The 25,523-nt window shown below is 52.8% G+C and overlaps 12 protein-coding genes across 12 annotated transcripts; 6 read left to right on the top strand and 6 right to left on the bottom strand.

Annotated features, from left to right (window-relative positions):
• Positions 1-715: 715 nt before the first annotated feature.
• On the bottom strand, positions 716-1,157 carry BU26DRAFT_484542 (uncharacterized protein; the record flags this gene model as incomplete). Its single annotated transcript, XM_033825854.1, has 2 exons — positions 1,049-1,157; positions 716-979 (listed from the first exon to the last, which is right to left on the bottom strand). The coding sequence occupies exons 1-2, from the start codon at positions 1,130-1,132 to the stop codon at positions 716-718; spliced, it is 348 nt and encodes a 115-aa protein (XP_033684223.1). The 5' UTR covers positions 1,133-1,157.
• A 4,568-nt stretch (positions 1,158-5,725) lies between these two features.
• Positions 5,726-7,235, bottom strand: BU26DRAFT_519363 (carbonic anhydrase). Its single transcript, XM_033829030.1, has 2 exons — positions 6,545-7,235; positions 5,726-6,411 (listed from the first exon to the last, which is right to left on the bottom strand). The coding sequence occupies exons 1-2, from the start codon at positions 6,933-6,935 to the stop codon at positions 5,879-5,881; spliced, it is 924 nt and encodes a 307-aa protein (XP_033684222.1). The 5' UTR covers positions 6,936-7,235; the 3' UTR covers positions 5,726-5,878.
• Positions 7,213-7,506, top strand: BU26DRAFT_427564 (uncharacterized protein; the record flags this gene model as incomplete). Its single annotated transcript, XM_033823737.1, has 1 exon — positions 7,213-7,506. One exon carries the CDS (start codon positions 7,213-7,215, stop codon positions 7,504-7,506), a length of 294 nt encoding a protein of 97 aa, XP_033684221.1.
• Positions 7,416-9,019, bottom strand: BU26DRAFT_519362 (uncharacterized protein). Its single transcript, XM_033829029.1, has 2 exons — positions 8,085-9,019; positions 7,416-8,027 (listed from the first exon to the last, which is right to left on the bottom strand). The coding sequence occupies exons 1-2, from the start codon at positions 8,766-8,768 to the stop codon at positions 7,704-7,706; spliced, it is 1,008 nt and encodes a 335-aa protein (XP_033684220.1). The 5' UTR covers positions 8,769-9,019; the 3' UTR covers positions 7,416-7,703.
• Positions 9,020-9,143: 124 nt separating this feature from the next.
• BU26DRAFT_551012 (uncharacterized protein) lies at positions 9,144-10,125 on the top strand. Its single transcript, XM_033832080.1, has 3 exons — positions 9,144-9,340; positions 9,397-9,512; positions 9,590-10,125. Exons 1-3 carry the CDS (start codon positions 9,229-9,231, stop codon positions 9,788-9,790), a joined length of 429 nt encoding a protein of 142 aa, XP_033684219.1. The 5' UTR covers positions 9,144-9,228; the 3' UTR covers positions 9,791-10,125.
• Positions 10,126-10,482: 357 nt separating this feature from the next.
• Positions 10,483-11,816, top strand: BU26DRAFT_519360 (uncharacterized protein). The gene has a single exon (XM_033829028.1). It carries the CDS (start codon positions 10,577-10,579, stop codon positions 11,708-11,710), a length of 1,134 nt encoding a protein of 377 aa, XP_033684218.1. The 5' UTR covers positions 10,483-10,576; the 3' UTR covers positions 11,711-11,816.
• Positions 11,817-15,256: 3,440 nt separating this feature from the next.
• BU26DRAFT_564873 (uncharacterized protein) lies at positions 15,257-15,552 on the bottom strand (the record flags this gene model as incomplete). Its single annotated transcript, XM_033833320.1, has 2 exons — positions 15,257-15,441; positions 15,495-15,552. The coding sequence occupies 2 exons, from the start codon at positions 15,550-15,552 to the stop codon at positions 15,257-15,259; spliced, it is 243 nt and encodes an 80-aa protein (XP_033684217.1).
• Positions 15,553-15,557: 5 nt separating this feature from the next.
• Positions 15,558-16,743, top strand: BU26DRAFT_531137 (uncharacterized protein; the record flags this gene model as incomplete). Its single annotated transcript, XM_033831006.1, has 2 exons — positions 15,558-15,696; positions 15,749-16,743. The coding sequence occupies 2 exons, from the start codon at positions 15,558-15,560 to the stop codon at positions 16,741-16,743; spliced, it is 1,134 nt and encodes a 377-aa protein (XP_033684216.1).
• A 264-nt stretch (positions 16,744-17,007) lies between these two features.
• On the bottom strand, positions 17,008-19,193 carry BU26DRAFT_605092 (HET-domain-containing protein). Its single transcript, XM_033835564.1, has 3 exons — positions 18,853-19,193; positions 17,073-18,802; positions 17,008-17,022 (listed from the first exon to the last, which is right to left on the bottom strand). The coding sequence occupies exons 1-2, from the start codon at positions 19,169-19,171 to the stop codon at positions 17,154-17,156; spliced, it is 1,968 nt and encodes a 655-aa protein (XP_033684215.1). The 5' UTR covers positions 19,172-19,193; the 3' UTR covers positions 17,008-17,022; positions 17,073-17,153.
• A 559-nt stretch (positions 19,194-19,752) lies between these two features.
• On the top strand, positions 19,753-20,610 carry BU26DRAFT_531136 (Formyltetrahydrofolate deformylase; the record flags this gene model as incomplete). Its single annotated transcript, XM_033831005.1, has 1 exon — positions 19,753-20,610. One exon carries the CDS (start codon positions 19,753-19,755, stop codon positions 20,608-20,610), a length of 858 nt encoding a protein of 285 aa, XP_033684214.1.
• Positions 20,611-20,986: 376 nt separating this feature from the next.
• Positions 20,987-22,068, top strand: BU26DRAFT_594908 (NAD(P)-binding protein; the record flags this gene model as incomplete). The annotated part of the gene is made up of 4 exons (XM_033834918.1): positions 20,987-21,068; positions 21,187-21,479; positions 21,533-21,643; positions 21,697-22,068. 4 exons carry the CDS (start codon positions 20,987-20,989, stop codon positions 22,003-22,005), a joined length of 795 nt encoding a protein of 264 aa, XP_033684213.1. The 3' UTR covers positions 22,006-22,068.
• Positions 22,069-22,130: 62 nt separating this feature from the next.
• BU26DRAFT_426836 (uncharacterized protein) lies at positions 22,131-24,053 on the bottom strand (the record flags this gene model as incomplete). Its single annotated transcript, XM_033823700.1, has 1 exon — positions 22,131-24,053. The coding sequence occupies one exon, from the start codon at positions 24,051-24,053 to the stop codon at positions 22,131-22,133; it is 1,923 nt and encodes a 640-aa protein (XP_033684212.1).
• Positions 24,054-25,523: the final 1,470 nt, after the last annotated feature.

Raw genomic sequence — 25,523 nt, 5'->3', positions numbered from 1 at the left:
TAGGTATATTAGCGAGCACTCTATTAGAATTGAATGGAAATAAACCGCTTCCTCTCTATCCTGCGAGGATGTTCCTTTTTGTAAGTGCAATGTCCCTTGCGGGACTGTAAAGATAAGTGAAATGTTGCTTGCCGATAGTGTTAACACCTCCTCGCTCTATTCGCTTAACTTGTTCGCGGTAGGCTGCCTTTAGCGGTCCAAAAGCTGCGACATCGCATGGTTAGAGCTTGTGAGAGGTGTGAGAGGGCAGACGGCATAGAATAATACTGTTCTCAAAGCAGAACTCTAGAATCTTAAGGGTCTCGTGGGTGCCAAAACCATCCTATATTAGTATACGTAGTTTACCACAAGCCCGTTCTTTAGTTTAAGGATCGAAGACAAGCTTTAGCCACTGTAAGCTAATATAGGAATCTGAAAATCCTGTTTCGGAGAGAGCATAGACCCAGCCAGGGGTCGAGAAGGTAGTCCAGTTAGCTCGATAGGTTAAGGCGGGCCAGACTATCATAGGATTGAGACACCTACCATCGGCGGAGATACATTCTACTGTAGTTACCATAGTCCGCTTGACGCGCGCGCCTCTACAGCTACCTTGTATATTATCCTTACTAACAAGGACTTTAACAGAGTTAGGCATGCTTAGCATAACTCTAGTCTCATCCATATTGTAAACATTCTCTGGTAAGACGCTTTGTAGCTCCTTTCCGATCACTTCGAACTAGTCTAAGACCTTGTCATAGATATTAAACCGGTTCCAGTCCTGCGCCCGCTTCTTTCTCGCTACGATCTCTAGGCGGCGTTTTTCGAGTGCCTTAGCCCAGTTAACGCCCGGAGGCTTCTGTGGTCTATCCGCTCGAGCCCGACAGTAGGTTGCACTGAACGCTAGTGACTCTACATACTTCATTCGTACAGATTGTCCTAGAGAAGTCATATGTAATAGGAAATTGACGACAGCGTTCTCTTCGCATGGTGTAAGGTACTGCTAGCTTTGCGCTTTGGCTTCTCTCGAGCGTCGTCCGCGTGCGCGATGGTGGAGAGTAGATAGCGGGACGTTGCCGTGTGCGGCTCGCGCAGACCAGGTGTTAGGTATGCCTTCGGGGACACCTTCGGCCAGTACACGACTGGCTTTATCCATATTAGCTTGCTGTAGTGATAGTAATGGTGGTCAGTTGTGAGGCAGTTCAGCCAGCAACGAGTGCCAGTGAGGCTCGACCAAACTGAACAAACTGAGCAAAGCAGACAAACATGCTTGGCACTCACGTGGGCTTTAGCCACAGATAACATAACGACGCTAAGATTCGATACAGAGGATAGATTACCACTAATACATATTGGGCGTCGCCCTAGCGGCAGTATACGAGGACCCCTCGGCGAAACTCTCGGATTTCTCAGCCTCACGCCTACTAACTCTGAAATTCAGGTAGGTAAATTATTGCTCACAGCGCTCGAGTGTTTGAGCTCCGAAATCGGAACAAGTGTTAGCAGTCGCTGTCGGATAGGGTAAAGCGTTAAATACAGATCCTAAAGCAATGACGGTCCAATCGGCGGCGATACTAACGCGATAGTAATTTTCCTACTGTATGCTAGTACGACGTGTAGAAATAGCTGAAGAAGGTGACCGGACTAGCGATGGAAGTTATTCCCCGCGTGGGGAAGACTTATAGTGCTGAAATAGTAGATTCATCTCGCTACGGTGTGGTTCTCGCTACGCAGTGAGGGATGTTACATTTGCGGGAAAAAAAATAAGAAGACCTTAAAGGCAAATCTGTTTCGCTACACCGTGCGTTTCGCGACGAGAGGATTGACGTTATATATTGAAGTTTGCACAGAGTTATAGTCGTGTAAAGTCAAACTACCCCTTATATTTTCCGGTACGGTTGGTTTTCCGCCACCCATGGGCGGACGTTACAAAACTTCCAAGAGTACTTCCCCGGATAACCCAGAGTGCGAAAGCACTCGCCTAGATTTAGTCCTTAGAGCATCCCGCAGTATTCACTCGGTGACCCAAACTTCCGCTGGCATTCGTAGTCTTACGACCTCAGGCCTCCTAGCCACGCCAAGGCTCCAGCTATATAGGAGGTGCAGGTGGCATTACTGCACAACCTGCGTTAAAAAAAAATTAAAATAAAAATGACACGCAGGCCCTTACCCAGCCCTCCCCTGACCCCTATCAAGCATTTTACTTGCATTGATGGACTGGCCCCCACGCGCCGGTTTAAAAAGCTGAACAGAGCCCCAAAGCAGGCTCCACGAAGCTGGCCGAAGCCTTTAAAATCTTGAGCTCAAAACCAAGCTCAGAAAAATGTGGCCGAGACCACTTTAAACCATTAAAAAAATGACGAAGATGGGATCCTTACTCAGCCCTCCCCTGTCCCCTATCAGGCATTTTACTTGCACTGATGGACTGACCCCCACCTCGTCGGTTTTAAAACGTAACCAAATTCCTCAACTGCTCGGAAGCAGGAAGCCAATTAACAAAAGGGTCTCTTGAGGAGCGCAGCACTGCTGACGGTCATCGAGAGAAACGAATGCGAATGGGACCTTACCCGGTCTCGCCCACCCCCGACCTTGGAGATTATGTTCAACCAGGTCAGACCAGCCCCCATCGCGATGTTTTAAAATTGGGAATGTACTCCACGGGCGCCGTTCCCTGCGTAATCGCCTCGTGGGTTTTAAACCATAAAATAGGGGAAGAAGACTCACAGGCGCCGTCCCCGGCGTATCGCCTCGTGAGGTGGTTAAAAAAGGGGGGATTAAAGCCCACGGGGACCGCCCCCCCATCGTTATTCCCAGTGGGCACACAAACAGCAAAAAAGTACTACGCTTCAGGAAATAATCAACCGAAGTCCAGTGGTTTACGAAATGCAAGCGAAAACGAGAACGCTCAGACACTCCGCCCAAAAAGCAACAACTTTTGCCCCGCATCGATCACCGATGCGGAGTTCGTCCTGAACGGGGAACGAGCCTACTCAATACGTAGGGGTTCTCCTAGCGGCATCGCCGGGTAACTGGCCTTCACCAGAACGTAATTACCCGGCACCGCTATGACCAAAAAAATCGGGTTTCTTTCGAATCCCTTTAGAGGACTCCCCAGGCAACAGGCCTACGCCAGTACGTAATTACCTAGTTCGTCCTCTCTTCCCCGGACTTTGAATCCAGGGGCGTCCAGCTATATACCCACAAAAAAAATGTGTGGAGTATGAGCGAGGAACGGGGGACCTAGTCACGCACCCTTGCCATGCAAGTCTTTGTCACCTTGCACAGTCCTCGCTTTGCTGAACTTTTGAGCCTTTTCCCATCGGCGCTCGTGGATGTTCATTACCACTTGTTCGTGCGCCTCCCACCCGCCAAAGGCTCGTTGAATATTGATGTTGCTTTGGATGTTGTTTGTTGCTGTGGTTTGTTGGGGGAGGAAAGAAGATTCCGGGGCAGGAATTGGAGAGGCTTTTATATCCCCTACTGTGCAGCTACTGGGCATGAATAATGGCGTTGTGTGGCCGATACTGGGTTGAGTCAAAGGGAACGTTAGTACACTATGTCTTTGTTCCATGGGTCAAGAGCGCAACCTTCCGTGAAGGCCACCCAGGCACAAAGCAGTCCCGACAACCTACTTCTATTGTGCAGCTCGCCGTCTATAATTAGACTGAGACTGAGACTTTACTAGAGTTTCGCTCGGAGGGAGACCCGTGTCTAGCAAGGCGCTTCAGCTCTGCGGACATTGGATCACGCTACAGTAGTTGCCGGAACGGGAGGCTCTAAATTTGTGGTCGGGAAGATACTTTCGTGAAAGAGACTCGGTGCTTCCAGTTGGAGTTTAGGTCGCCTATTCGCATTCGACCCGAAACCTATGCCTCGAATACGTTTCCTCACAAGCGATCAACCGTGGTGATATCATGATGGTCTTTGTCTGTTTTTAGACGGTCCCTGATGCTTCTGACCAAGTGCTGATGTCGGTGGAAGGCGCATTGTTGGAGATGGCGGCGGAGCGTTCCAAACCCCTTAGTCCACAAACCCCTGGAAATAGGCCCGATAACAATGAGAACTCTGCGCTGGGAGCTCTTACATCTTGGAAGAAAGAGACCCAGGGCTGGTTCTGAGCCAGCCTTCCCGCCAGGAGGTTCAATGTCACGCTCCAGACAATGTATGTGTAAGTCGCGGAAGATGCTGAGGTCGGCGAACGGTGTGACTTCGCCTTCGGGATAAGCCCGATAAATACTCTCTTGGCCTAAGCCTCCAAACACGCCGGTAACCCCTAATTCCGATCTTTTCATCCGTTATGTCTCGATGCTGTCTATCTTCAGCAGCTGAAAGTTGGATTGGTGGGAGATCGGAGCTAAGATTTTCGTGTTCCAGGAGGCAAGATGCTCTCTGATAGCGAGTGAACGGCCCCTGACGACGCAGCCAGGTTTATGAAACACTTCTCTACCTGATGACGCCCTTCATCCTCCCGATCTCATTCTACGTCCGGCCATCTTTTTGTTGGATATTGCTCGCCTCAACGATCGTGATGTATCTCATCAACGTCGTAATCTTCAATGAAGTCCATCTGCCGCGGAAGAAGGAGCGCATTGGCTAGGTGGTGCTATACGTGTATTACCTGCCGTATAAGATTGCCCTGACGGGAATAAACGTCGCAAGCTGTTACTTATAAGTCCTACGCTGCCCCAACGGCTTTTCGTACGCTGGTGCCTTGTTAGGTCGCTCTGGAAATACGCCCGCTACTTTGCAAAGCGTCATCCAGAAGTCGTGGAAGACGAAAAAGCCGTGGAAGTGGTCGTGAGATTAGAAGAGGATGCTTTTGCAGCGGAGTCCGGAATGGGTCGTCAGCTCACGGTGTGCACCATGGGCACAAAGGCCGTTTATGTTGGCTATGGTGATGATTCAGCGCCCCCTAACCGGGCATCCACTGCCCGGGGCGCCGAAGACTCCCGTGGATCCGTTTTCGTGCCGGCCCCATTAGATCCGGGTAGGAATACGCCAGCAAGGGGGATGGAGGGTATAAGCGCCTTCGATTTCACGGCCCACCAGAATCATCACGCAAGCGTTGATGGACCGCCCCGATCCACTACGAGCGTGCAAAACAATGCGGAGGGTACGTGTTCAGGCGGTCGTGTGAGCGTGATCACCTGGGTGTAAGGCATCGTTCATAGGACCTGCTGCCCGAATGGCGGAGTATGAAATAAAGGTGAAAAGTCGACAGGGCCTTCGCGGTTCAGAAGTGTAATATTCGGTAGTGCGGGGATAGTACCGTGACTCCTTCAATCTAAGTGCCTATAGGCTTCAGCCTCAGAGCCAAAGAAGTGGTCCAGCTCCCGTACAAACTGGCTGAACATGAGGTCGAGGAGCTCGTGCAGAAGGCAGATACCTGTTTGGTACGCGATTCGCACAGCTAACGAGAATGAAGAGGGAGAACAGGTTGCCTTAAGAGTTGCTCTGCTCAAGGATGCAGATGATGTCGTTGGATGAAGAGAGCGGCTTCGGGCAGAGAGGCAGGAATGAAGGTCGGACGAAACGTCCCGTGGACGTTGGCGAGGCTAAACCACAAGAGGACTGGCCATCACGTCTTATCGTAGGAACCACTGCACCGGATCTGCCCTCTTCGATGACGCGCAACTACTCTCTCGATTTACCGTCTAGATGCCTACAATTCCTTCCAAGATCGAATGAACAACGGAATATGGGGGCCCTAAGTGAGATGGTAGAACAATGTGTGAGACTGAACTTGATTAGCATAGTAGCCACACGGGAAGTCCTGTGGTATTGAATTCAAATTCAAGCGATATAAAATGTGTTCCTTTTTACGCGTACTCCAGTCTACCCGCTTGTCCATCTAACGTCTTATCCCAATCGACGCCGGCACGCCCGCTCCCGCTCGCCTCCTCTACGACCCCTCCGACGCATCAGCCGTCAAGTTATAAATCTTCTGAATGCTCTTCAACTGGCCCTCAAAATCGATTTCCAAATCCTTCAGCAACCCATCCTTAAACCCAAACACCCACCCGTGGACAACCGGAAACCCGCCCCTGGCATAGCTCTGCTGCACCGCTGCCGTCTTAATCACATTCCTGCACTGCTCCACCACATTCAGCTCGACCAGCCGATCATATTTCTTCTCCTCGTCTTCGATCGTATCGAGCTCCGCTTCGTGCAGCCTATACACGTCGCGGATGTTGCGCAGCCAGGGGTTGAGGAGGCCCATGTCTTTCGGGGTCATGGCGGCCTTGACGCCGCCGCAGCCGTAGTGTCCGCACACGATGACGTGCTTGACGTGGAGGTGTCGCACTGCGTAGTTGACCACAGACATGACGTTTAGGTCGGTGTTGCAGACGAGGTTGGCAATGTTGCGGTGGATGAACATTTCGCCGGGCCCGAGGCCGGTGATGGCTTCGGCGGGTATGCGGGAGTCGGAGCAGCCTTATCAAATTTATTAGCCCTCGCCTCATTTTTCCTATATGCCAATCGATGATCCAATGCAGCTCAAAGCTGTCTAACCCGCGGAGAAGGCTGGGAGGGAGATATGGGCGCGATCGCGGGCCAATTGACTCACCAATCCATAGATAATCCGGGCTCTGACCCGCGCTCAAGTTCGTAAAGAACTCGGGATGCTTCGCCTTCTGCTCCTCGGCCCACCTCTTGTTGTTCTCGAAGATGCGGTCATGGCTCTGCTGCAGGTACTTCTTGACCTGGCTCGGAGGCTGGCTTTCCAGTTCCTGGGATGACATCCTTATCGTCGAGCAGTACCGGACTCCCAAAATTCGCAGCTGATCCAATCGTGGTGTCGCGTTCAATTGCTGCTGGAAGGGCGTGTGCCTCGCAGCTAGAAACCCAAGAAAGGGAGAAGCAGAAGAGGAGGGAAAGACCGTCCCACGCGGCCGTACAAATACCCCCGGCGCTCGGGCGACGTGGGGCAGTGCCGCTCTTGGCCTCACACACGGCATTCTTTGGTCCCTGTCACCCGTCCAACGTTTCTCCGGCCCTCCCTTCGGTTCCCGTTGACTTATGTGTTGAGCTTCTCGGGTTGCACGCTACGCTGATTGGATCTGACGTCAACTGGCGCGAAAGATTTGCATCCCTGCAGAAGCAAAGCTAGACCGCTAAACCCCGCGCTGATCTAGCGCGCCAAGAGATTCCTGATGATGAGAATCGCATCATTACATGGTTGGGGGTTAGGATCGTTTCTTTTTCGTCTGATATTGAGTGGATAGAATGGCGGAGATGCAGTTATCAGACAAAGAGACAGACATCATTGAGGAACATGCGCGGAGACTGTTGGAGAAGAGAGAGTGGCTCAAGACGATCTGCCCTTCCGAGATCGCCCGCGCGTTATCGGAGAAAGAATTGGAAATCTTGAATGCATCGGGATGGCGAGATACGATGGACAAGATAAGATCGGTAGTGTGGGAGCTAAGAGAGAATGGAGTAGTTGAGCTGCTACAGAAGGGCCAAGCCATTATTACGACAAAGCTCGAGGATATTCACGGCCCGATCCGCGTCAGAGCCAGACAGTAGTGAGCAGAATGGCGCCTAAATATCGGGCGTGTAAAGTTATCCATAGTGAGTCTCTTCTGCTGAACAATAGATTATATATGTAACGCAACGGTAAACTCGTATGAAGTAGCCAAGCGCCTTGGGTATCAATGGTGTCGACCTGTCTACTTCCTCCTGTTGACAACTCCGACGGGCTCGTCCTTGGCCATCCCGCAGGCTTAGGGGTGGGCAGCGCCACTTCCATCGAGGCCCTGCCACTTATGATCCCAGCCGCTTCCCGGGTCCGTGGCATTACCAGCGGCCCCCTCTTCAGCCAGCTTCCGGATGTCGCTCCAGTACTCCAGCTTCTTGCATTCTGCGTCAGCAGCCTCGACCGCCTTCAGCAGGTTATTGATCCTGCGTTCTTCCATTTCATTCTCAGATTCGCCTCTCTCCTTATGCTCTTGGCGGTGTTCCTTTGCGGCGTCGAAGGTGTTCATCAGTGTGGAGAGGAGCTGGCGGCGCGAGTTTTGGAATATGAGCATAGACATTATGGCCGGTATCTAGCGTCGTCAATATTCGGAAAAACAAACAGAAATGTAGACCTCAGGTGGGCATACCTGGTCGGCCAAGTAGTGCAATTCCTCGCCGCCCTCATCAATGAACTTGTTGATCAGAATGATCTTCTCCCGATCGATGGCCGCCTTCTTTAGCATCCTCATCAACGTCGCAATGTCTCTGACTTCTTCCTCGAGCGACTGCTCCCTAGTTTCTTGCAAGCTGGCCGCGAACGTGCTCGTCCTCGCCAGAGTCGTGCCGATGCTGAACGTTTCTCCAAACAGCCTCTCCCTGTTCTCCTTCGTCTTTGGGGGTAGCTTCTGCTTCCCCCGTTTCCGCAGCCAACGTCTCCGCCGCACGAAGCTGTGAAACCAAGGGTGATTTCCATGCCACACAGCACCTCTGAACCACAAACTGTATTCCCACCCTTCCTCATCTACATCATGGCTCATGTCCACATACCAGCTCTTCCATTCCCATACCCAGCTAGGGTCAGGTACCTGTGCGTTTGTGATGTTCACGGGCGACGGCTTGAGCTTCGCGTCGACCCAGGGCGCCTGGTCGACCTTGAGATTCCACAGCGCTTTCGATGAGAAGAGCGGTATGCCGAAGACAAACCAGCCGCGCTGGTTCTCGTATAGCACGTCGATGTGTGAGGATGCGCTCGGTGGTGGTTGCTCGGGGCGTCGTTCGGGTGTCTGCTCGCCGTCGGTGTGGTCGACGAGAGAAATCTGCGGCTCCGCCATGTTGTGGTGGTAGTGGGTGAAAGAAGGAAGTAGTGTTAGGCTTCACGCCGTTGCTATGGTGGAACCATGAGGCTGGGTGACAGCTAGGCAAGAGCGTTGGGGCAAGCGCTAGAATTAGGGGCAGCGACCAGACGCGGCACGATGCAGTAGACACTAGAGAATGCAATTACAACGGAACAGCATAAACGAACTTGCACCAGCACTTGGCACAAGAAGAATAGGAAGCAAAGGACATGCGATGAATATCGTGGACTTGTTGGAGCTGACGATCCAGTTCACAAGAGGCCGCGGCGCTGGCCCGTGCTTAATCTGATACGTCATAACCATGCAGTGCCTTGAAGCCTCCGCATCCTCGTATAGAATCACCCCACCCATAAGTACCCCGGATCCTGCACATACAAACGACATATCAAAGTAAGCTGCTCGATTTGCGCGTCTACAGCCCAATCCATCTACAACCATGTCTGGAAAGCGCCTTCTCACCTTTGGTGGTCTTGCCGCGGTCGGCGGGGGCGCGTACTACCTGTACAGCGCTGGAGGAGACCCGAAGCTTGCGCAGAAGCAGCTGGAACGTATGTCACCTATCATTGTACCATCGAATGTCGGGCGACGAAGCTAACCTGCATAGATGATGCCGCGTCTGCGTCCGCGAAAGTGAGGGGCGAGATGCCCGGCCGCGAAAAGGAAGCAAAGAAGGCAGGCGAGGAGGGCTACGAGACGGTGCGCGCGAAAGCACAGAGCATGGTATGTACTGTGTATTTCCCTACAAGATCACCGCTCAGCGGGTGACGTTGATGCCTTGAGCTAACGATGTTGAACAGGCCGACGAGGCCAAAGCCGAAGTGAACAAGGCCGGCAAAACGCTCGACGCCTACCGCCAGGACGCGGGCAAGAAGCTCGAGGAGACCAGGCAAACAACCGGCAAGGACTTCAATGCGGCTGTGGACAAGTTCGACAAGAAGGTCACGGAAGGTGCAAGGGAGACAAAGAGCTGGTTTGGCTCTTGGTTCGGCGGGAAGTAAAGAGGAGTAAGAATGACTGTGAACGCCATTGAAGAGAGGTGGACGGCTGATCGCGGACCTGTTATATCTTTAGTTGCCGCACTCCGAATGATGCATGCCGGCACTCTGCATAGGTTGTAGTGATAGTAGGTCTTTTTGTCATAGCATCAACTCCAGTCTCACATATCCGTCTTCTCGTTAAGCTCCGTAATCTTTGATGCACTCGTAACAGTCCTACTTACGTTCTGGTTGGTTCTGTCCTGATATTTTACTTCTAGCGTCGGCGCTCAATGTACAGCGCCTGCGCATCCCTTCCCGCACCATTTGATACTCTTCAGTATGCGCCAACATTGCCCAATACCCATGTTGCAATTTGCCATGCCATTTCCAGCTATTCACTTTCACTTTCGTCGGCAGGGAGAGACTGAGTGGATGGTTTCAGTTCACTGGACGCGTTCGCTGTCTACATCCAGGATAAATTCTCTCTTTCACCGACATTTCGAATCTCGCACTGGCTATCGTACCTCAAGCGATCAGGACTGCACTGCATCCATCGTATAATGCTGTCGCAGAAATTCCACTTTCCAGCGACGACGCGTCGCTAATTGGCCGACACGTCGAAACGCGACAATGCGCGTACCCCTGCCGCACTAGCGCTGTTTTGCCAGCCCCTCGACCTCATAACAACTCTCTCAACTCCCCTCATTCACAGTCTCGACTCCATTACCACTCCGATATTCCTCCCGTGACATTGTTCTATCATATCTCTCTACCGTATCATTCAATCTACTATCGATTACCGTAACAATGTCGCCCATCTATTCATCGGGCACGCTGCCAACCGAACTCGTCAATCTCCTCGCACTGCACTCCTCGTTTCTTACCGCGCTGTCGCTGCATTACGCGCATAATGGGACCGCCACGCCTGTCGATCTGAGGGACCTAACGGGCTCGGTGTCGAATGTCTGGCGGATGCGGAAAGTTACGTACGATGATATCCGCCTGGTTGTTGGTGTCCTGGGCCATGGACCCGCTGGGTGCAACGACCCTTTTTACCTCTCCGACTACGGGCGCGGAAAGATCTGCCTCGAGATGCGCGACGAGCACAAGACGATGGGAGGGTTTGGCACACTCAACGAAGAAGCGCTGAAGGTCATGTTTATGGAGAGCCTGGATCATTTGTGGAGGCAGTGGACTGTCGCGACGAAGACACCCGCGCGCCCGACTGCGACCCCAAAGCGCCGCGGACGACCGCGAAAGACCGACGCAAAGCAACCCAGCATCCAGCCCTTCACCTGCGAGCCCTCAATCACCAAGTTCATCGCCCAGCTTCCGCACGCAGACATTGCGCCGTGCGCCTCGCTCACCGCTGTCGCTCCCCTGCAAGAGAAAGGACGGAAGAGGCTCCGCGATTTCAAAGACAGCGTGCAGCAAGGCCGGGCGCAGAAGAAAGCGAGGGAGACAACGGGGAAGGAGAACGAGCCTGCTCCGCAGCAGACTCAGGCACAAGCACAAGCGGTCCAGACGAAGATGACAGACTTCGCCTCCGTCCGGAAAACCAACCTCCTCGACCGCATCCTCGCGAAGCAAGCCGCTGCAGCTGCCGGTCCCACGCCGCCCTCGCCCGCTGAACTCCAGCGCAAAGCCGCGCTCCAGCGCGCTCAAGAAGTGTTGCACATACTCTCTCTTCTTTGCGCCAGCAAACCCGGTCTACGCGTTTCGTTTTCGCTAGCCTCGCTAGTGCAGTCTCTGCAAAGTTCGATCCGTACTCCGCTATCGAAAGAGGAGGTTGTGAAGTGTGTCGAGGTGCTGGCGAACGAGGTTGTTCCGGGGTATATGAGCGTGGTGCGGATGGGCGCCATGGCTAGTGTGGTTGTCAATCAGGCGATGAGACCCACGGATGTCAGGGGAAGGCTTGCTGCGCTGGGTGTGGCTGCTTGAAGTGCTGTATTATTGTTTTGCATAGCGTTATTAAGGGTGGTGGGTGGGGAAGTGGGAGGCGTGTTTGTTTAGTGTAGCGTTCGAGCTCAATTGCATAATCCTTTCTTCGTTCATGGTCTAAGATCCATTATCTTGAGCGTATTCAAGTGTCCTCTCATCAGGCAGCCTGAATAGCTCCACTGCCTTTTATGCGGGTCAAGAGCAGTGGGTTTATCTATTTACGCACCCCAGGCACGCCCATAGCGTGTTCCAAGTTACATATACGCCCGGCGTATCTAGTCCCAGGACCAGCTCGTAATCTCCATCAGCAATGCACCCAAGATCTTCTTCGGCCCAAAGATTTACACCGGCGCGCCATTCTCCTGCTTCACAGCTCGCCCGCGCCACCCTCGACTCCTTTCACGATATCACGTCCACAGAGGCGACGACACACGCCCGCATTTGTCATGCCATTCACCCGTGAAGAGGATGACATGGCTGACTGGTACGCAATCCTCCCTTTTCAATCCCGGTCTCCTCAGCCAACTCTAACCGCAGGCATAACGCTGTCCACAACGCCGATACACACTTTCCCTTTCTCACGGTTCGTTGATATCTTAGATGCATGAAGATTGAGTTCTGTCAATACCAAGTTGGTAGAGCTTTTATTACCAACGACACCCTCTCATTAGAGATGAATTTTGATCGTCACTCCTCAGCGTCGAAAAACTCCTCGTTATCATCGGAATCACCGCTTTCGATCGGAGTCATTCCAACACTTTCCATATCCCTTGACAACTTTTCTTGTACATGCTCACCGAGGAACCTAGCTAGTTCAAATGGTTTCATGGGCTTGTCAAATATATTGCTTACGTGCAATCGGGGGAATCGGTGCACCTCGCCAACCTTGAAAGGACTTGCTCCCTTTGCCAGCAGATACCTAGCCTTTTCACAACTCCCACCCTTGCGCCTATTGGTCGGCGAATCGATGGCATAATGGAGAGGTGTCCAGCCCCACTGATCCTGTCGGTCGATATCTGTAACACCATACTTCTCAATTAGATAGCGTAGAGTGCGCACGCTGTAAGCCTCATTGGCCGCTATGTGGAGCGCAGATCGCCCATCGGGCCAAAGGATTTTCACGTCGACTCCGTTCTGAATCAAGAAGTCGATACATGCCTCAGACTCGTTACTAGCGGTAATAGCAAGGTGCAATGCCGAGTACCCGTGTTGATCAATCAGGTCGAAATCCACGTAGTGTTGGTCGCGGAGGAGCCGAAGAAAGCGCAGCCTACTCCAGGTAGGATTCTCGGTATGATTGAAATTTGCCATTGTCACTGTTCTGCCGTGCGCCGACTCGTGGATAGATGCGCCAGATTGGAGCAAGAGACTCAGAATCTCTAACCAGACCGAGGATTGGGGCGGGTATTGCGCAAAACTCTTCCTTCTCAGCGTTGTTTGAGTGCGGAAACCGAGAGTAGCGAAGACAGGAAGCCTAATTTCAGTCAATTGGGGCATGTCAATATTTACTCAATAAAGACTTACACGCTCTCATCGTCGCCCATGTTAGGATCAGCTCGGAATTCGAGAAGACACTTTACAGTTTCTACATCGTTTGATGAGATAGCCAGCTAACTTCATCAGTGAAAAATCACCGTTGAAGATGGGTCGAACTTACCAACAGCGGCGTCTTTCCAGTGCAGATTGTTCTGCTACGTATCAGGCTTTCATCTTGCTCAAGGCTTTGCTTCACGAAAGGCATATCCCCTCGAGCACACGCGAGCATGAAGGGCGAATCTTTGGGTAACTGGTTCTGAACGCGGATTTCCTGCGTGAAGTTGCCGGTGCCATTGAGGAAGTGACTGTATTGTAACAGAACAGACAGTGACTTCCATGGCACGCAGTGAGGCGTTTTGAACCCTAAGAGAACCTGAGTCTTCTTAGCACCGTCTGAGGTCTTCGTGAACGTGACTGTCCAGTAAAACCCAAGCGCTCGCAGCCATGCATCTGCCCTTGGGACGTGGGACCACACGGAGACTTTTCGAGATGTCCTGGGAATACCGCATTGATGTTTGGAAGGGGCTGAGATGCTTGTCTCGTACGTGATCCATGACAACCGCCTGGAAGCGCATTAGCCGGGTTCCATTTTGTGTTATAATCGGAGTCGCACAGGTTCATTTGCAGCGCGAGCCACATTAAATCGTTTCTGATATTGCGAAGTCGCTCAAGCATCTTCGCAATCTCAGAACTAAGAAACGCGAGTTTGATCTTAGTCTTCAGAGTCGGCTTGCCGCTGCTCCATCGCGAACAGTTGTGACACATTTCATCTAGTGTGTCGTTGACGTCTCTCAACTTTGAGCGCACCAGCCTCCCCAGCTCCTCCGAAGCGCGAGCGTTGTCAGCATTGCCAAAAGACCGACGGAACTCTGCAATCGTCTGTTGGGTGAATATAACGTCGTTGCGGAGGCGAGAGAGCTCAGCTGGGGAGTCTTTGATGCGGTTGCAGAAAATTGCAATGGTCTCGGTGGTCTTGATTGCTTGCCCCAGTAACTGCGCACAAGCAGCGACAGCAGCAACAGTCTCCATGGGCAATCATTCGATTAACCATACGACAGAAATGGGGCTTCAGAGTCTCATGATGCTTCGTACCGGTGAGAAGGGAGTTGAGGCAGTGTCTTCGTCCAGAGTTCCACCAACCCCGCTGTTGTACGTGGCAACAACCCCGCCACAATGTTCGCTGCCTTCGAATTCAGCCTCGCGCCTGATGGGACATCTCAACAAGCCGTCAGTTATAAAGTGCCGTGGGTTCCATAAGCGATACTTTACGCTAGGAGTCTATGAGGGCTGGTTGCTGGCTCTATAGAACATCAGAAGAGTAAGATATTCGGTTTCAGCTACCCAGCACCACTTGAGGACTGACATATAGAAGAATCATTTCATTACGAGATATTGTTGGGAATCGCCGAATGGCATCCAGCGTTTGGTATTGTGTGCGTACCCGACTCTTCTGCTACTTGCTATCCTGACAAAAATCGTCACAGTCCGTCTGTGGCGACGGCCCACATTCTATTCATCTGCAGGGTTCCTGTCTGCAATGTGGTCATGAACGCTGCAGCATGTGCGATGTAGAACCGATACAGCTAGGCGGGCATCGTTTCTTTACAACAAGCGCAATACAGAAAAACCAAAAGAGCGCGAATGGATACGAGGCTCATTGCGGAAGAAGCGATCCTCGTGAGACAATCGGGGTGGCTGGCACGGGATCTTCATCTCCCACGCATTCACGGCTGCAGACAACAAGGCTGTGAGGAGGCGAGATAGGAGAATATTCCCACCAGGATAGACTCCAATATATCTTCCCTTGCGGAATAGCATTCTGTCGAGATCGTGATCCGTACGCAGAGGGAGAAAAATTGAGGATTGAACTGAGGTTGTATTGAAAGAAGCTATGAACCGTTTTTCTAGATGTTCGTAGTAAACAGAGCTAGTCTCAAAGAGATGGTGTCACTACCTTGGTGCAGGTGAGACCATCTATCATGGTAAGAAGTACCTAGAACAGGAAAGAGCCTAAACCGTAACATAAACCGTGACACTAACAGTAGAGTCGGGATTCGCAGGCTGGCTTTTGATAAGGCCTTTGAGTTTAGCGTCTGCATAGTCGAGCTTCTCCGAGAATCTGGCTTCCACGCGCTCCGAGGCAAGTTTGAAACTTCCCATGAAAGCGCCGGCATTCGGAATATAAGTGAAATGCCCTAAAGGCACGGTTAGTGGCTCAAACACACCCTATTAATCGTGCTGAGCTTACCTTTCGGTGCGGAGCCCGCGCAACATGCAGCGAGGTACAACGGCATCGAAGACGGCATGAATGATGAAAGGCACCGGCGAAATGGTGCATACCATACCAGCCTCAGTTATAAAACCGGCCGAAGCCGAGGTGTCCTCAGGACCTGGCTTCGAGGTGCTGTGTAGCTACAACTGGCAGAAGAATGGGACAACTCTTGTTCTCGGTATATCTTATCCGTTCAGCGCATGCCTCATATTGGCTAACGTCATTGCCAGGTGCACCTCCAAAATGGGCACCCCCACCCTTGCCGGTTACTCTGACTCTGGATTCTGGTCACCAATTCGTAGACCAGTCCGCCTTTCGTGTCCCAAGATATCCATTCGAGCCAGCATTCCAAGCACCGTCCATCATGAACCCAGATATACGACTAGATGAAATTGACATCATCGTCAATCGCAACCGTCTGCGCAAGTTGCTCGATTTTGCCGCCGGGAAACGGCAGGATCCATTCCGCATGGATTTGCATATGGTGAAGGACACTCTCTTTATCAGCCGCAAAGAGAAGAACGCTCGATACATGATCCATGGTTTTCGCAACTCCGGGTACGGGCATAACCTCGAAAATGCATTCACCAAGCCCGAAGATGGATTGGATTCATCAAGTAGCCATCATAGGGTCATTCGCTATCGCCTTTGCCACCTCAACTGCGTTGTCCGGTTCGAGGTAGATGCGTATTACGAAGGCCCAGATGATCCGAGTTTGGCCGATACCTCCCCACAACCTGTTGAGGACGCCACCACCTTGATGGCGCACCTGGCTGTTAACGGACCGCCACCAAATGCAACAAGAAAAGGGGCAACTATGGTCACCCGGCGGGGGACTCACGTAAGCTCATCCAAGCTGGCCGAGATCAAAGTGGGCAAAACGGAAAAGATCAGTACATCTCTACCACAGCTCTGGTTCGGACGTACGCCATATCTCCTCACTGGCAAGCATGACACCGGCGTTGTCCATTCAGTCAGCTCCACTCACGTTGGGCTGCGGTTCAAGGAATGGGAAGCGGCTAATCAAGACAAGTTGCGCAAGTTGGTCAGCTTGCTTACGAAAATAAAGTGCATCGTGCGTGAGACAGAAGGGGGAGCTGCGATACTGCTGTGCGAGCACAGGTGGGCACCACTTCAAATTTTCAGAACCAAGAACAAAGCAGGAGTTCTGCCCAAGGACATCCTCGTGAAACACTGGGATATCGGAGCGGGTGAGGGAAAGTAAAAGCAAATAATTATAAGTGGCAAACGCATGGTTCACTGAATACCGATAGACTATGGCGACGTTGTCTTCTCGTCGAGAAGAATCTCATCTATTCCTCAAGGCCTCGTCATGCTGTCTGCGAAATGCCGCAAAGGCAGTCAAGATATTTTGCTGACTTGTTGACATGGCGGCGGTCATGAGCGGTGAAAGCAGCGGCGCAAACGCTCTTGACCAAGGACCTAATTTTTTGTTGAAGGTGTCTAGGCTGCTAGAAAATAAGATCGGCTGGCCTCGCATTTACTCATTGGAGTCAGCCAGGTTCACTGATACAGAGCCGACGTGAGACGTACTGTCGATGGGAGACGCACTGTCGATGGCAGATCGGGTGAGCCCCGGACGTCAGTTACAGTATCAAAACGCCGGAACAGAAATCAAATGATCTTGACGTCCAGCCTTTCCAAGTCGTCCAGCACGTCCAGGAGGTTGCAGAGCGGTATTGGCCCGAGCTTAAAGCACCCAGCTCTCTCATACGCATTCTGACCCACCTCTCTTCTCTCCCCGATCAGAAGCCCATACACTCTCACCCACTTCCTCCCTTCATCATAGCCCTCATCATTGGGTCCTTCTTCCTTGCGCGAATTATCTCTCTCCTCACAGAATGTCAGGGGCACACCGAACACACGTCCGTCTCCCTTTTTCTCCGGATAGTCGAAAGTAGACCCAACTTCGATGTCGAAATCTTCGAGCTCTTTACAGTAGAAATCGTTATGGTCCCAGGCACCATGTGAAAGCGTATCGCCCCCGATAGCGGGTTCAAGCGGCAGAAGCGGAGTGCGAAGTACAAGGACACCCGACTCTACCTGCCCGTATTTATTCTTCCCCGGCACAGATACCGATGCCTCGAGTATTGCTAAGCTGGGTAAAGGATGAAGAGCTTCGCTGGAGATGACGATGGCCTGGAATTGAACGGCGCCAGGATATGATGCCCAAGACCAACTAGGCGCGAGGTAGTCTTGGAGACCATTCCTAGCTGCTTGGAAGGGTGCCGTTGGTTCGAGGTCCCGGAACTTACGCCGAACTACACGGTACCACAGCAGGCCCAGTATCAGATCCGTCTTCCATAGTCCAGCAAGGTACTGATCGTCATATTGCTCAGCCACTCTTGATGCCAATGCGGAGAGAGCGGGCAGTTTGTCAACGGCGTATGTTATCGCTCGGGTTGTGTACAGTTCCACAGCCTTGTACCAAGGCACATAGGACAAATCACCGCTGGCTAAGCGTTCAGGCATGATATCTGGAAGCATGAGTTTTTTCTTCGGAAGGCCTCGACCTGCTTCAAACCAACTGTTGCCAAGGCACTCCCAGCGAAGGGAATCGGAAGCGAAGAACAAGATCCGTGGCGCAAGACAGCGTTCTTGGAGGCACCAAGCACGACCGTCAAGTGGATCGTACACCAGCTTCGGCGTGGGTGGAAGGCTGGTATAGATGCGCGTTGCTCTGTCATGTAGGCGATCGCCGTCCTCGGAAGGAAGGCAGATGTCAACCGTCAAAACTAGTCCTTCATCCCGGGGCTTAAGAAAGCCTTCCGCATCGTCGCTTGCATTCGCAGCCGCGATGGTGAGAGTAGAGTTAGCGTATACATCCGCCATCTTACCACCTTCAATTTCCCAGTCATCGTGGTCTCCTTGCAAAATGCAAATGCTGTCAATCCAGAGGTATGGAAATCCCAAATAGCGCGTAACAGCGACAGCATCTCTGAAGGTCGCAGGTAGTTCCTCAATACTGAAACCCCGCTTACGCTCCTCGACGTTATCGCGTGTAGTAAGGAAGCTTCGACAAGAGCCCCAGCAATGACTGAGAGTGACATACTGGTGAGGGCTTTTCGGGCTAGGATCAAGGAGCTTGAGCGTAAAGCCCGTCACATCTATGACGCGGGTTGGTAAGCCCACGGGATGATCAAAGCACTCTTTGTGCTTGCTTTCGCACTTGGTCATCCAGTGTCTGATCAATCGCACGGAACGGTCCGAAAGTGGGTCCACGTGGATATGTCTTTTGTCGACTCGTTTCGCGAGTACGCTGTCTCCATAAGGTTCAGTATTCATTCCGCTGGTAGTTAGATCTTTGGCTTACCGAAGTCGACGTGGATGCCCAGGTAAGTCCGCTCGGTATACCGGATTCGCCACTCATTCCTCCCACAGAGCTCCCAATAGGAAAACCCTGCATACTCCATGGGATAGCGCCATTGAGGGGACTTCCAGTGACGATGGAGGTCGCCGAGGAGGCGACAGAGGTCGCATTTTGAAGCAAAGCTATCAATGGCCTCTATATCGAGATGGTCTAAGAGGATCGTGACGGGAGCCGTCGTCTCACACTTGGAGAGGGTCTCCAGCGGTAGCAGATTGCAAGCTGGACATGTGTTCTTGCGAAAGTATCTTTCCCTTGAGGACATGACAGGTGGTGCGAGGAGGACATGGCGGGCAGTAATGCAGAGAGCATGACAGGCGCTGAGGCTTAGACCTGGACTTTGAGGCTAGTCCATATTTGGCGATGAAAGAGCGAACATCCTCACAAGGGCAAAACACTTGAAAAGGTAGCCGAGCGGAAACATGGAAATCACCTACTTCCACGCAGACGAGACAATCACCCGTCGTCCCGGTAAAAGAAGCGTGGTTTACGTGTCGTCAATTGCCGGCATATGATTGGTCAGCCGATATCGGCAAAGTCCAAACGGCCACTCATCTCTCCTCATCTCCCTCTACATCGCGAAGTCACACAAGAATGTTAGCATCTCGACCAGTCTTCAGAGAATGCAAATACCTCCATAAGTCTCTCAGCAGCTTCGCAACACAGCAATCCGCAACAATACGCCTCGCCGGCCCGAACACCCACAGAGACCCTGTCCGGAACCGGCAAAGCATCACCACATCCCGAATTTTCCATCGCAACCTCCACGTGAGCCACATCAGGCACGCGCAAAAGCAACTACACCAGCCCCCATCTCCTAGCGAGCAGGAATATTTGAACATCAAAATGGCCTCCAAACCCGGCGACGACCACTTCCTAACGCTCTCCTGCCCCGACAAATCCGGCATCGTCTACGCCGTCACCGGCCTCCTCGCTGCGCAGAACCTCACAATTCTCGACCTGCAGCAGTTCTCCGACCCTGCCTCCAAAACCTTTTTCATGCGCGTGCACTTCGGCCATGCATCCGATCTCTCCTCCCTCCGGGAACCGCTCGCCACGCTCGCCTCAGAGATGAAAATGGAGTACGACGTGCGGCCGGTGCAGCAAAAGCCCAAAGTGCTCATCATGGTCTCCAAAATCGGCCACTGCCTAAACGACCTACTTTTCCGAGTGAAGAGCGGCCAGCTGAAAATCGAGGTCCCGGTCATCGTATCGAACCACCCCGATTTCGAACCCCTCGCGTCCTCCTACAACATCCCCTTCCACCACCTGCCCGTCACAAAGGACACCAAGGAGCAGCAGGAGACCCAAATCCTCGACCTGATCAAGCAGCACGACGTCGACCTCGTCGTCCTAGCCCGCTACATGCAAGTCCTGTCCCCGCGCCTGTGCACCGAAATGTCCGGCCGCATCATCAACATCCACCACTCCTTCCTGCCGTCCTTCAAGGGCGCAAAGCCGTACCACCAGGCCTACGAGCGCGGCGTCAAGATCATTGGCGCGACGGCGCATTTCGTGACTGCGGATCTGGACGAGGGCCCGATTATCGAGCAGCGGGTCGCGCGGGTAGACCACGCGATGAGTCCGAAGGAGCTGGTCGAGGAGGGGAGCAATGTGGAGAGCCAGGTGCTTGCTGCGGCGGTGAAGTGGTGGAGTGAGAGGAGGGTTTTCTTGAATGGCGCGAAGACGGTGGTGTTTAATTAGCTGGTGGATGGTGTGGGTCGGATGCGAGGTTTTCTTATATATAGATCGGATTTTTTAGGGCAAAAGCAACGTTACTTTTGGTGTACTCCCGCCATCTTCGGATTGGTGAAATACGCCTTCTCGGGACGATTCCGACCGAGATCGGCGGGTGCACGCGTATGCCCCGTATCGAGGCACGCAGCGGCTCGTCTCGAGACAGCCTGTGGGTTTTGCGAACGCGCTACCCGAATAGAGTACGCTGTGGAGGCGAGGATGGAAAGGGTTGAAAAGGAAGCCGGCCCATGTTGCTCTGATGATATTTGCGATACTTTGAAAGTCTCGCACTCTAAACATCAAAGGGGAAAGTGGTGCCGGCATATTGCATTCGATACCTATCATGACTTCAAGCTCCGGGTCAACGCCGCAGAAGAAGGTGCAGTTGGAAGGCAAGGTGATTGCTATTACGGGAGCTAATAGAGGTACACTGGACTTGGGAAGGGATCAGGTACACGACTTGTTTTCCCCCCATCATTATACATTACTGCCTCTTCCCCTTCCCCTCTATTGCTTATCCCAATCATTCTAATCTTCCTGCAGGCATCGGGCTCGGCATAGCAGACTGCTGTCTCGCCAACGGCGCATCCTGCGTCTACTCCATCGACATCGGCGAAACCGGCGACGAGTTCGCTGCTGTGGCCTCAACATATCCGAACAAGCTATTCGCACTCCAGGCCGACGTTACAAAAGAGGAGTCCATTCAGGCTGCGGTGGATAGGATCGTATCCGAAGCGGGCGCCATCCACGGTATGGTGTGCAACGCTGGGAGGACAAAGCACAAGCCCGCTTTGGAGTTCACCACCGAGGAGATCGACCAGTTATGGGGTGTGAATGTGAGCCGTGGACCCGAAACTGGTTATAGGGGCGAGGCGCTGACGCGGAGTAGCTATACGGATCGTTCTACTCGGCGCGAGTGGCGGCCAGGGCGTTCATCCAGCTAGGCGTCAAAGGCTCGGTCGTGTTCACTGCGTCTATGGCCTCGTATCGTCCGAATAAAGTGCGCCTCCGCCCCCAATTTTCTCTTCTTTTGTCTGCTCACTCCACATCCAGCGCGTCCCCTCGGCCCCATATGGCGCCTCCAAAGCCGGCGTCCGCAACATGGTCCACACCCTCGCCATGGAATGGGCGCAGTACAACATTCGTGTAAACTCGGTGTCACCTGGCCTTGTCAAAACGGCGATGACATACTGGGTACCACAGCAGCCCGATTGGGAACAGCAATTGAAGTACTATGGCGGAATTCCAAGGCTCGCTGAGGTGGAAGAGCTTGGCGGCGCTTACGTGTATCTGCTGAGCGACGCCGCTTCGTATACGACGAGTATTGATATTCCGGTCAACGGCGTTATCGGTATCTGCTAGCTAGGCGATGGGATGCATAGTGGAGGCGATGCCTGGGGCCAGAAGAACGTGGCATTCATGTGGCTGGGGCGGAGCGGATAATAAGCTTATCGGTGCTTGGCGCGAGGAACCGAGCTCTTTCTCCTTTAATCCACCTTCTCTTTGAATGCCGCTCTCCTTTCGGACCTGCGTTTGAGCCCGGCGTACGGCACACCTTTCCGAATAGGTGACAGCTCTGAGGGAACACCGAAAGCACAGTGACCCACGCCCTGCAGGCCCTCCATAGCCATATACTCGATCTCGCTGAACTCGTTCAGCACACCGAACTGCAGCCGTGTGTGCATGAGCTCCAACGGGAAAGGGTCATTGCCTAGACAGGCTCCGCGGCTGATATCATCCAATGTCGAATTCCGAGTAGTAACCATGATGCGCGAGAATCCAACCGACCAGGTTGTGCCGTCTTGCCAGATTGTCCAGGCCCCGAGGAGCAATATGATAAACGTAAGGAAAATGACAGGTGCATAACAGCCCCAAAGTTTCTCTGGATGGTAGATGAAGGTTGACTGATATCGCGTCCTGTTTACTTCTGCCCATTGTTCTGAGACGACGAGCATTTGCGGTGCCGAGAAGAGTGAGAGTACCATATCTGCGTAGAAAGCCTGGATAAGGTCCGGGAGATTGTCGAGCGGCGTACTACTCACATTACTGACCAAGCGTGTCTGGGTGATGTCGGAGTATACGCGTGCATAAGAAGGACCAGGAATGGGAGCTTCGAGTTCGAGCTTTCCGCGCAAAAAGTTCCTCAGCGACTGTCCCATGGCATGATACGCCGATATCTTCTTGTACAAAAGTACGTCGGTGCGAGGACTGATAAAGTTTTCCGCTGGTCCAGGATCGTCGAAATTGACCGTACCGTCGGCGTTGCGGGTGAAGTTCGTGTCGATGACGGGTGCGACGAAATCGTGGGATACTTCAGTGGCGAAGAAAGGCTCTGTATAGTTCCACTTCACAGTATACCTCGTCTCGTAGTGAACACAACGGAAAATGCGGGGATCGTATCTGTGCGTCCAGTTGACCGCGTAGGGCGAATTATCTGGTAATCGCTCCGAAGAATTGATGGAGTAGCCTATCCAAAGCAGGGGTTCCACTTTGAAGACGCCGAGCTCTTCTGGAATAGGCCCCAGCGGTACCCCGCCCTGGCTCGATAGATTATCGGACTGTGGTCGTGCGTACTCTCCAATGTCGATGTCCGCATAATATACGTTTCGCCCTTCTGGGACGAGCATGCTCGTGTTGAATGGTGCCCCGAATTCGACAAGCCTTCCGCTGTCGCCAATGCCGCTAGCCATCTCCTCGCATTTATAGCCAGGACCGATAAAAGTAGTTGAAAAGGTACAGTTGTAGTTGCCACCACAGGACTCAAATCTCGCATCCGGTCTGTTCAACGAACTAGTCGTGCCACTATAAGCAGTCATGAGGGAGATTCGCGTGAGATCCGACGAGGGCTTATCATAGTAGTCGAACCATCCCTCTGACGCAGCCTGGGCGTCGGTAGTGTTGTAGAACATTAAGGACTTCTTTTTGGTTCCATCGGCCATGATCACCGGTTTGCGCCAGTCCTTGTAAGACTCCGCCGAGAAGTTTAGGCTAGGGACCGAGATGTTGGAGCTGCTAATCTCGAAATACCATCCGAAGGAAAGTGCGCCGGGGGAGAAAATAATAGTTGCGAGCGGGATGAGCCAAATGATCAATGCCATCGCAACAGCCAATGGCGCCTTGCTGAGCGTCTCCCAATTGACGAAGAGGGATGGGTCTTCCGTGGCGAGAAACAATTGGTCGATCGACCACACGGAAAGCGGGCGCTCTCTGAATGTCCTCCAGATCCGCTGGCGATAGCATAGAATAACACATCCGCCGAACGCGACTTTCGAGAAGTAGGCGAGAGCTCGGCCGTAAAGCACCATGCGAACTTTCTTATCCTCGTCATCCTCATTCCGATGGTGGAGTCTGGTATAGAGGATGTGTTGTCCAAGGGCCAGACAGATCCCCACTAGGAAGGCCGTGACCATCATGACAGGAATGCGCCAATGTATCTTCCATTGCGCAGCCTGTGTGGATCGATGCGCTATGAGCCGTTCCGTCATCGGATCGGTTCTTGAGCGGGAAAACGAGGAGCCAAAGGAATTCGCAGTATCTGGAGTCCTGGCATACGGCGGTCGCGGTGTAGAAGGAGAGAGAGGGGAGTAAAGCCCAGGCTTGTGCCGATAGACGTTGTCTGGCGAGAACATGGGCTGCATCTGAATTCCGAGGCCTCCATCTGTGGCCTCTCTGAACTTGGGTCGCTTCTCTGACCTTGCTCGAGGCGAACCATTTCTGGATTCGTAGGGCGAGGGCTCAAAGTAGACAGGCTCAGACACTCGAATCTCCGGCGAGATCATTGGCGAGATATCCTGTTGCGACCCGGGTGTCGACATCTTTCATCGAAGTGAGAGCGGAGTCAATTTAAGAATCCGCTAAGCTCAGCGTTCGCAGGGTAGCGTCCAGAAGAGAGAGGGTTAAAGCTTGTCATATAACCCGGGAGAGCGCAATTGGAAAAGATCTGATGGGAAAGTAAGGGAAGGACGACCAGGTAGAGGGCTCGGTGTATGCTGTTGTACTGCACGGCTGAGCTGAAATTGCAGCCTCAGGCTGGGCTGCAGAATCTCAGCTCGGCGAAGTGAAGAATGAGCGGTGGGCCGTGAGCCTCCCAAAAGATAAACAACGACCCCGCCGACAACCACCATTCACTTTCTTAGCCCCATCGCATACCTCCCAACACTACGAGCCCTCTTTGAATGCACAAAGACTGCCTCAGGCTCTCGTCGCCCTACCCTCTCGTGGGCTGTTTTTCTGGGGCGGAGTTCAATACCAAGCCGCGCTTATCGAGAATGAGCCAAGTTCAAGCCACAAGGATCATTTCCACAGAGTCCTTAACCGGGGTAGCTGGAATTGTCAGTGTAGCGAGCCAATGCCACGCGGGTCGAGGTGCACACGAGCGGCATGCGTTCCTTAATGAAGAGTTTGCTTTTGCGGTTAGCAGGAGCTTGTCTGAGCCGTCAGCGGTGGGATATTTTGAACACGGCCTGTCCCAGCCTCGCGCCATTGGGCTTCCTACCTGTATCATCCTACTCGTGTAGAGGAGAAAGTTAGTTGAATGCGCAGAAGTGGGACACGATGAGAGCTTAGTCAGCAGCCACCCACGTTTTCCCTCCACACAGCCACTTCCCGTCGACACCGCCATGCATAACCCTCCACCTCACGGGCTTGACATGCAGCAAGCAAGACATGCTGCACGCGACCCCTGAGAGACTTTCCGAATCTGAGAAGTCTTAGGCAACAGAACCATGACCGCGCCTGGAGACGAAGGACGAATTCATGTCGCCCGACTACCACGGATGGAGCCTCAGCTTATAAAGACGATTCCGGGCACTCGATGCCATCGTCAGTCACGGGCCATTGGCCCTGCCGAACCAAGCTCTAAGAATCCCGCAACCATCGTT

The sequence above is a fragment of the Trematosphaeria pertusa genome, assembly GCF_010094035.1.
Source record: "Trematosphaeria pertusa strain CBS 122368 unplaced genomic scaffold BU26scaffold_7, whole genome shotgun sequence".
Lineage (NCBI taxonomy): Eukaryota > Fungi > Ascomycota > Dothideomycetes > Pleosporales > Trematosphaeriaceae > Trematosphaeria > Trematosphaeria pertusa.
The sequence above is the reverse complement of the archived record's forward strand: the minus strand, read 5'-3'. Positions and strand labels throughout refer to the sequence as shown.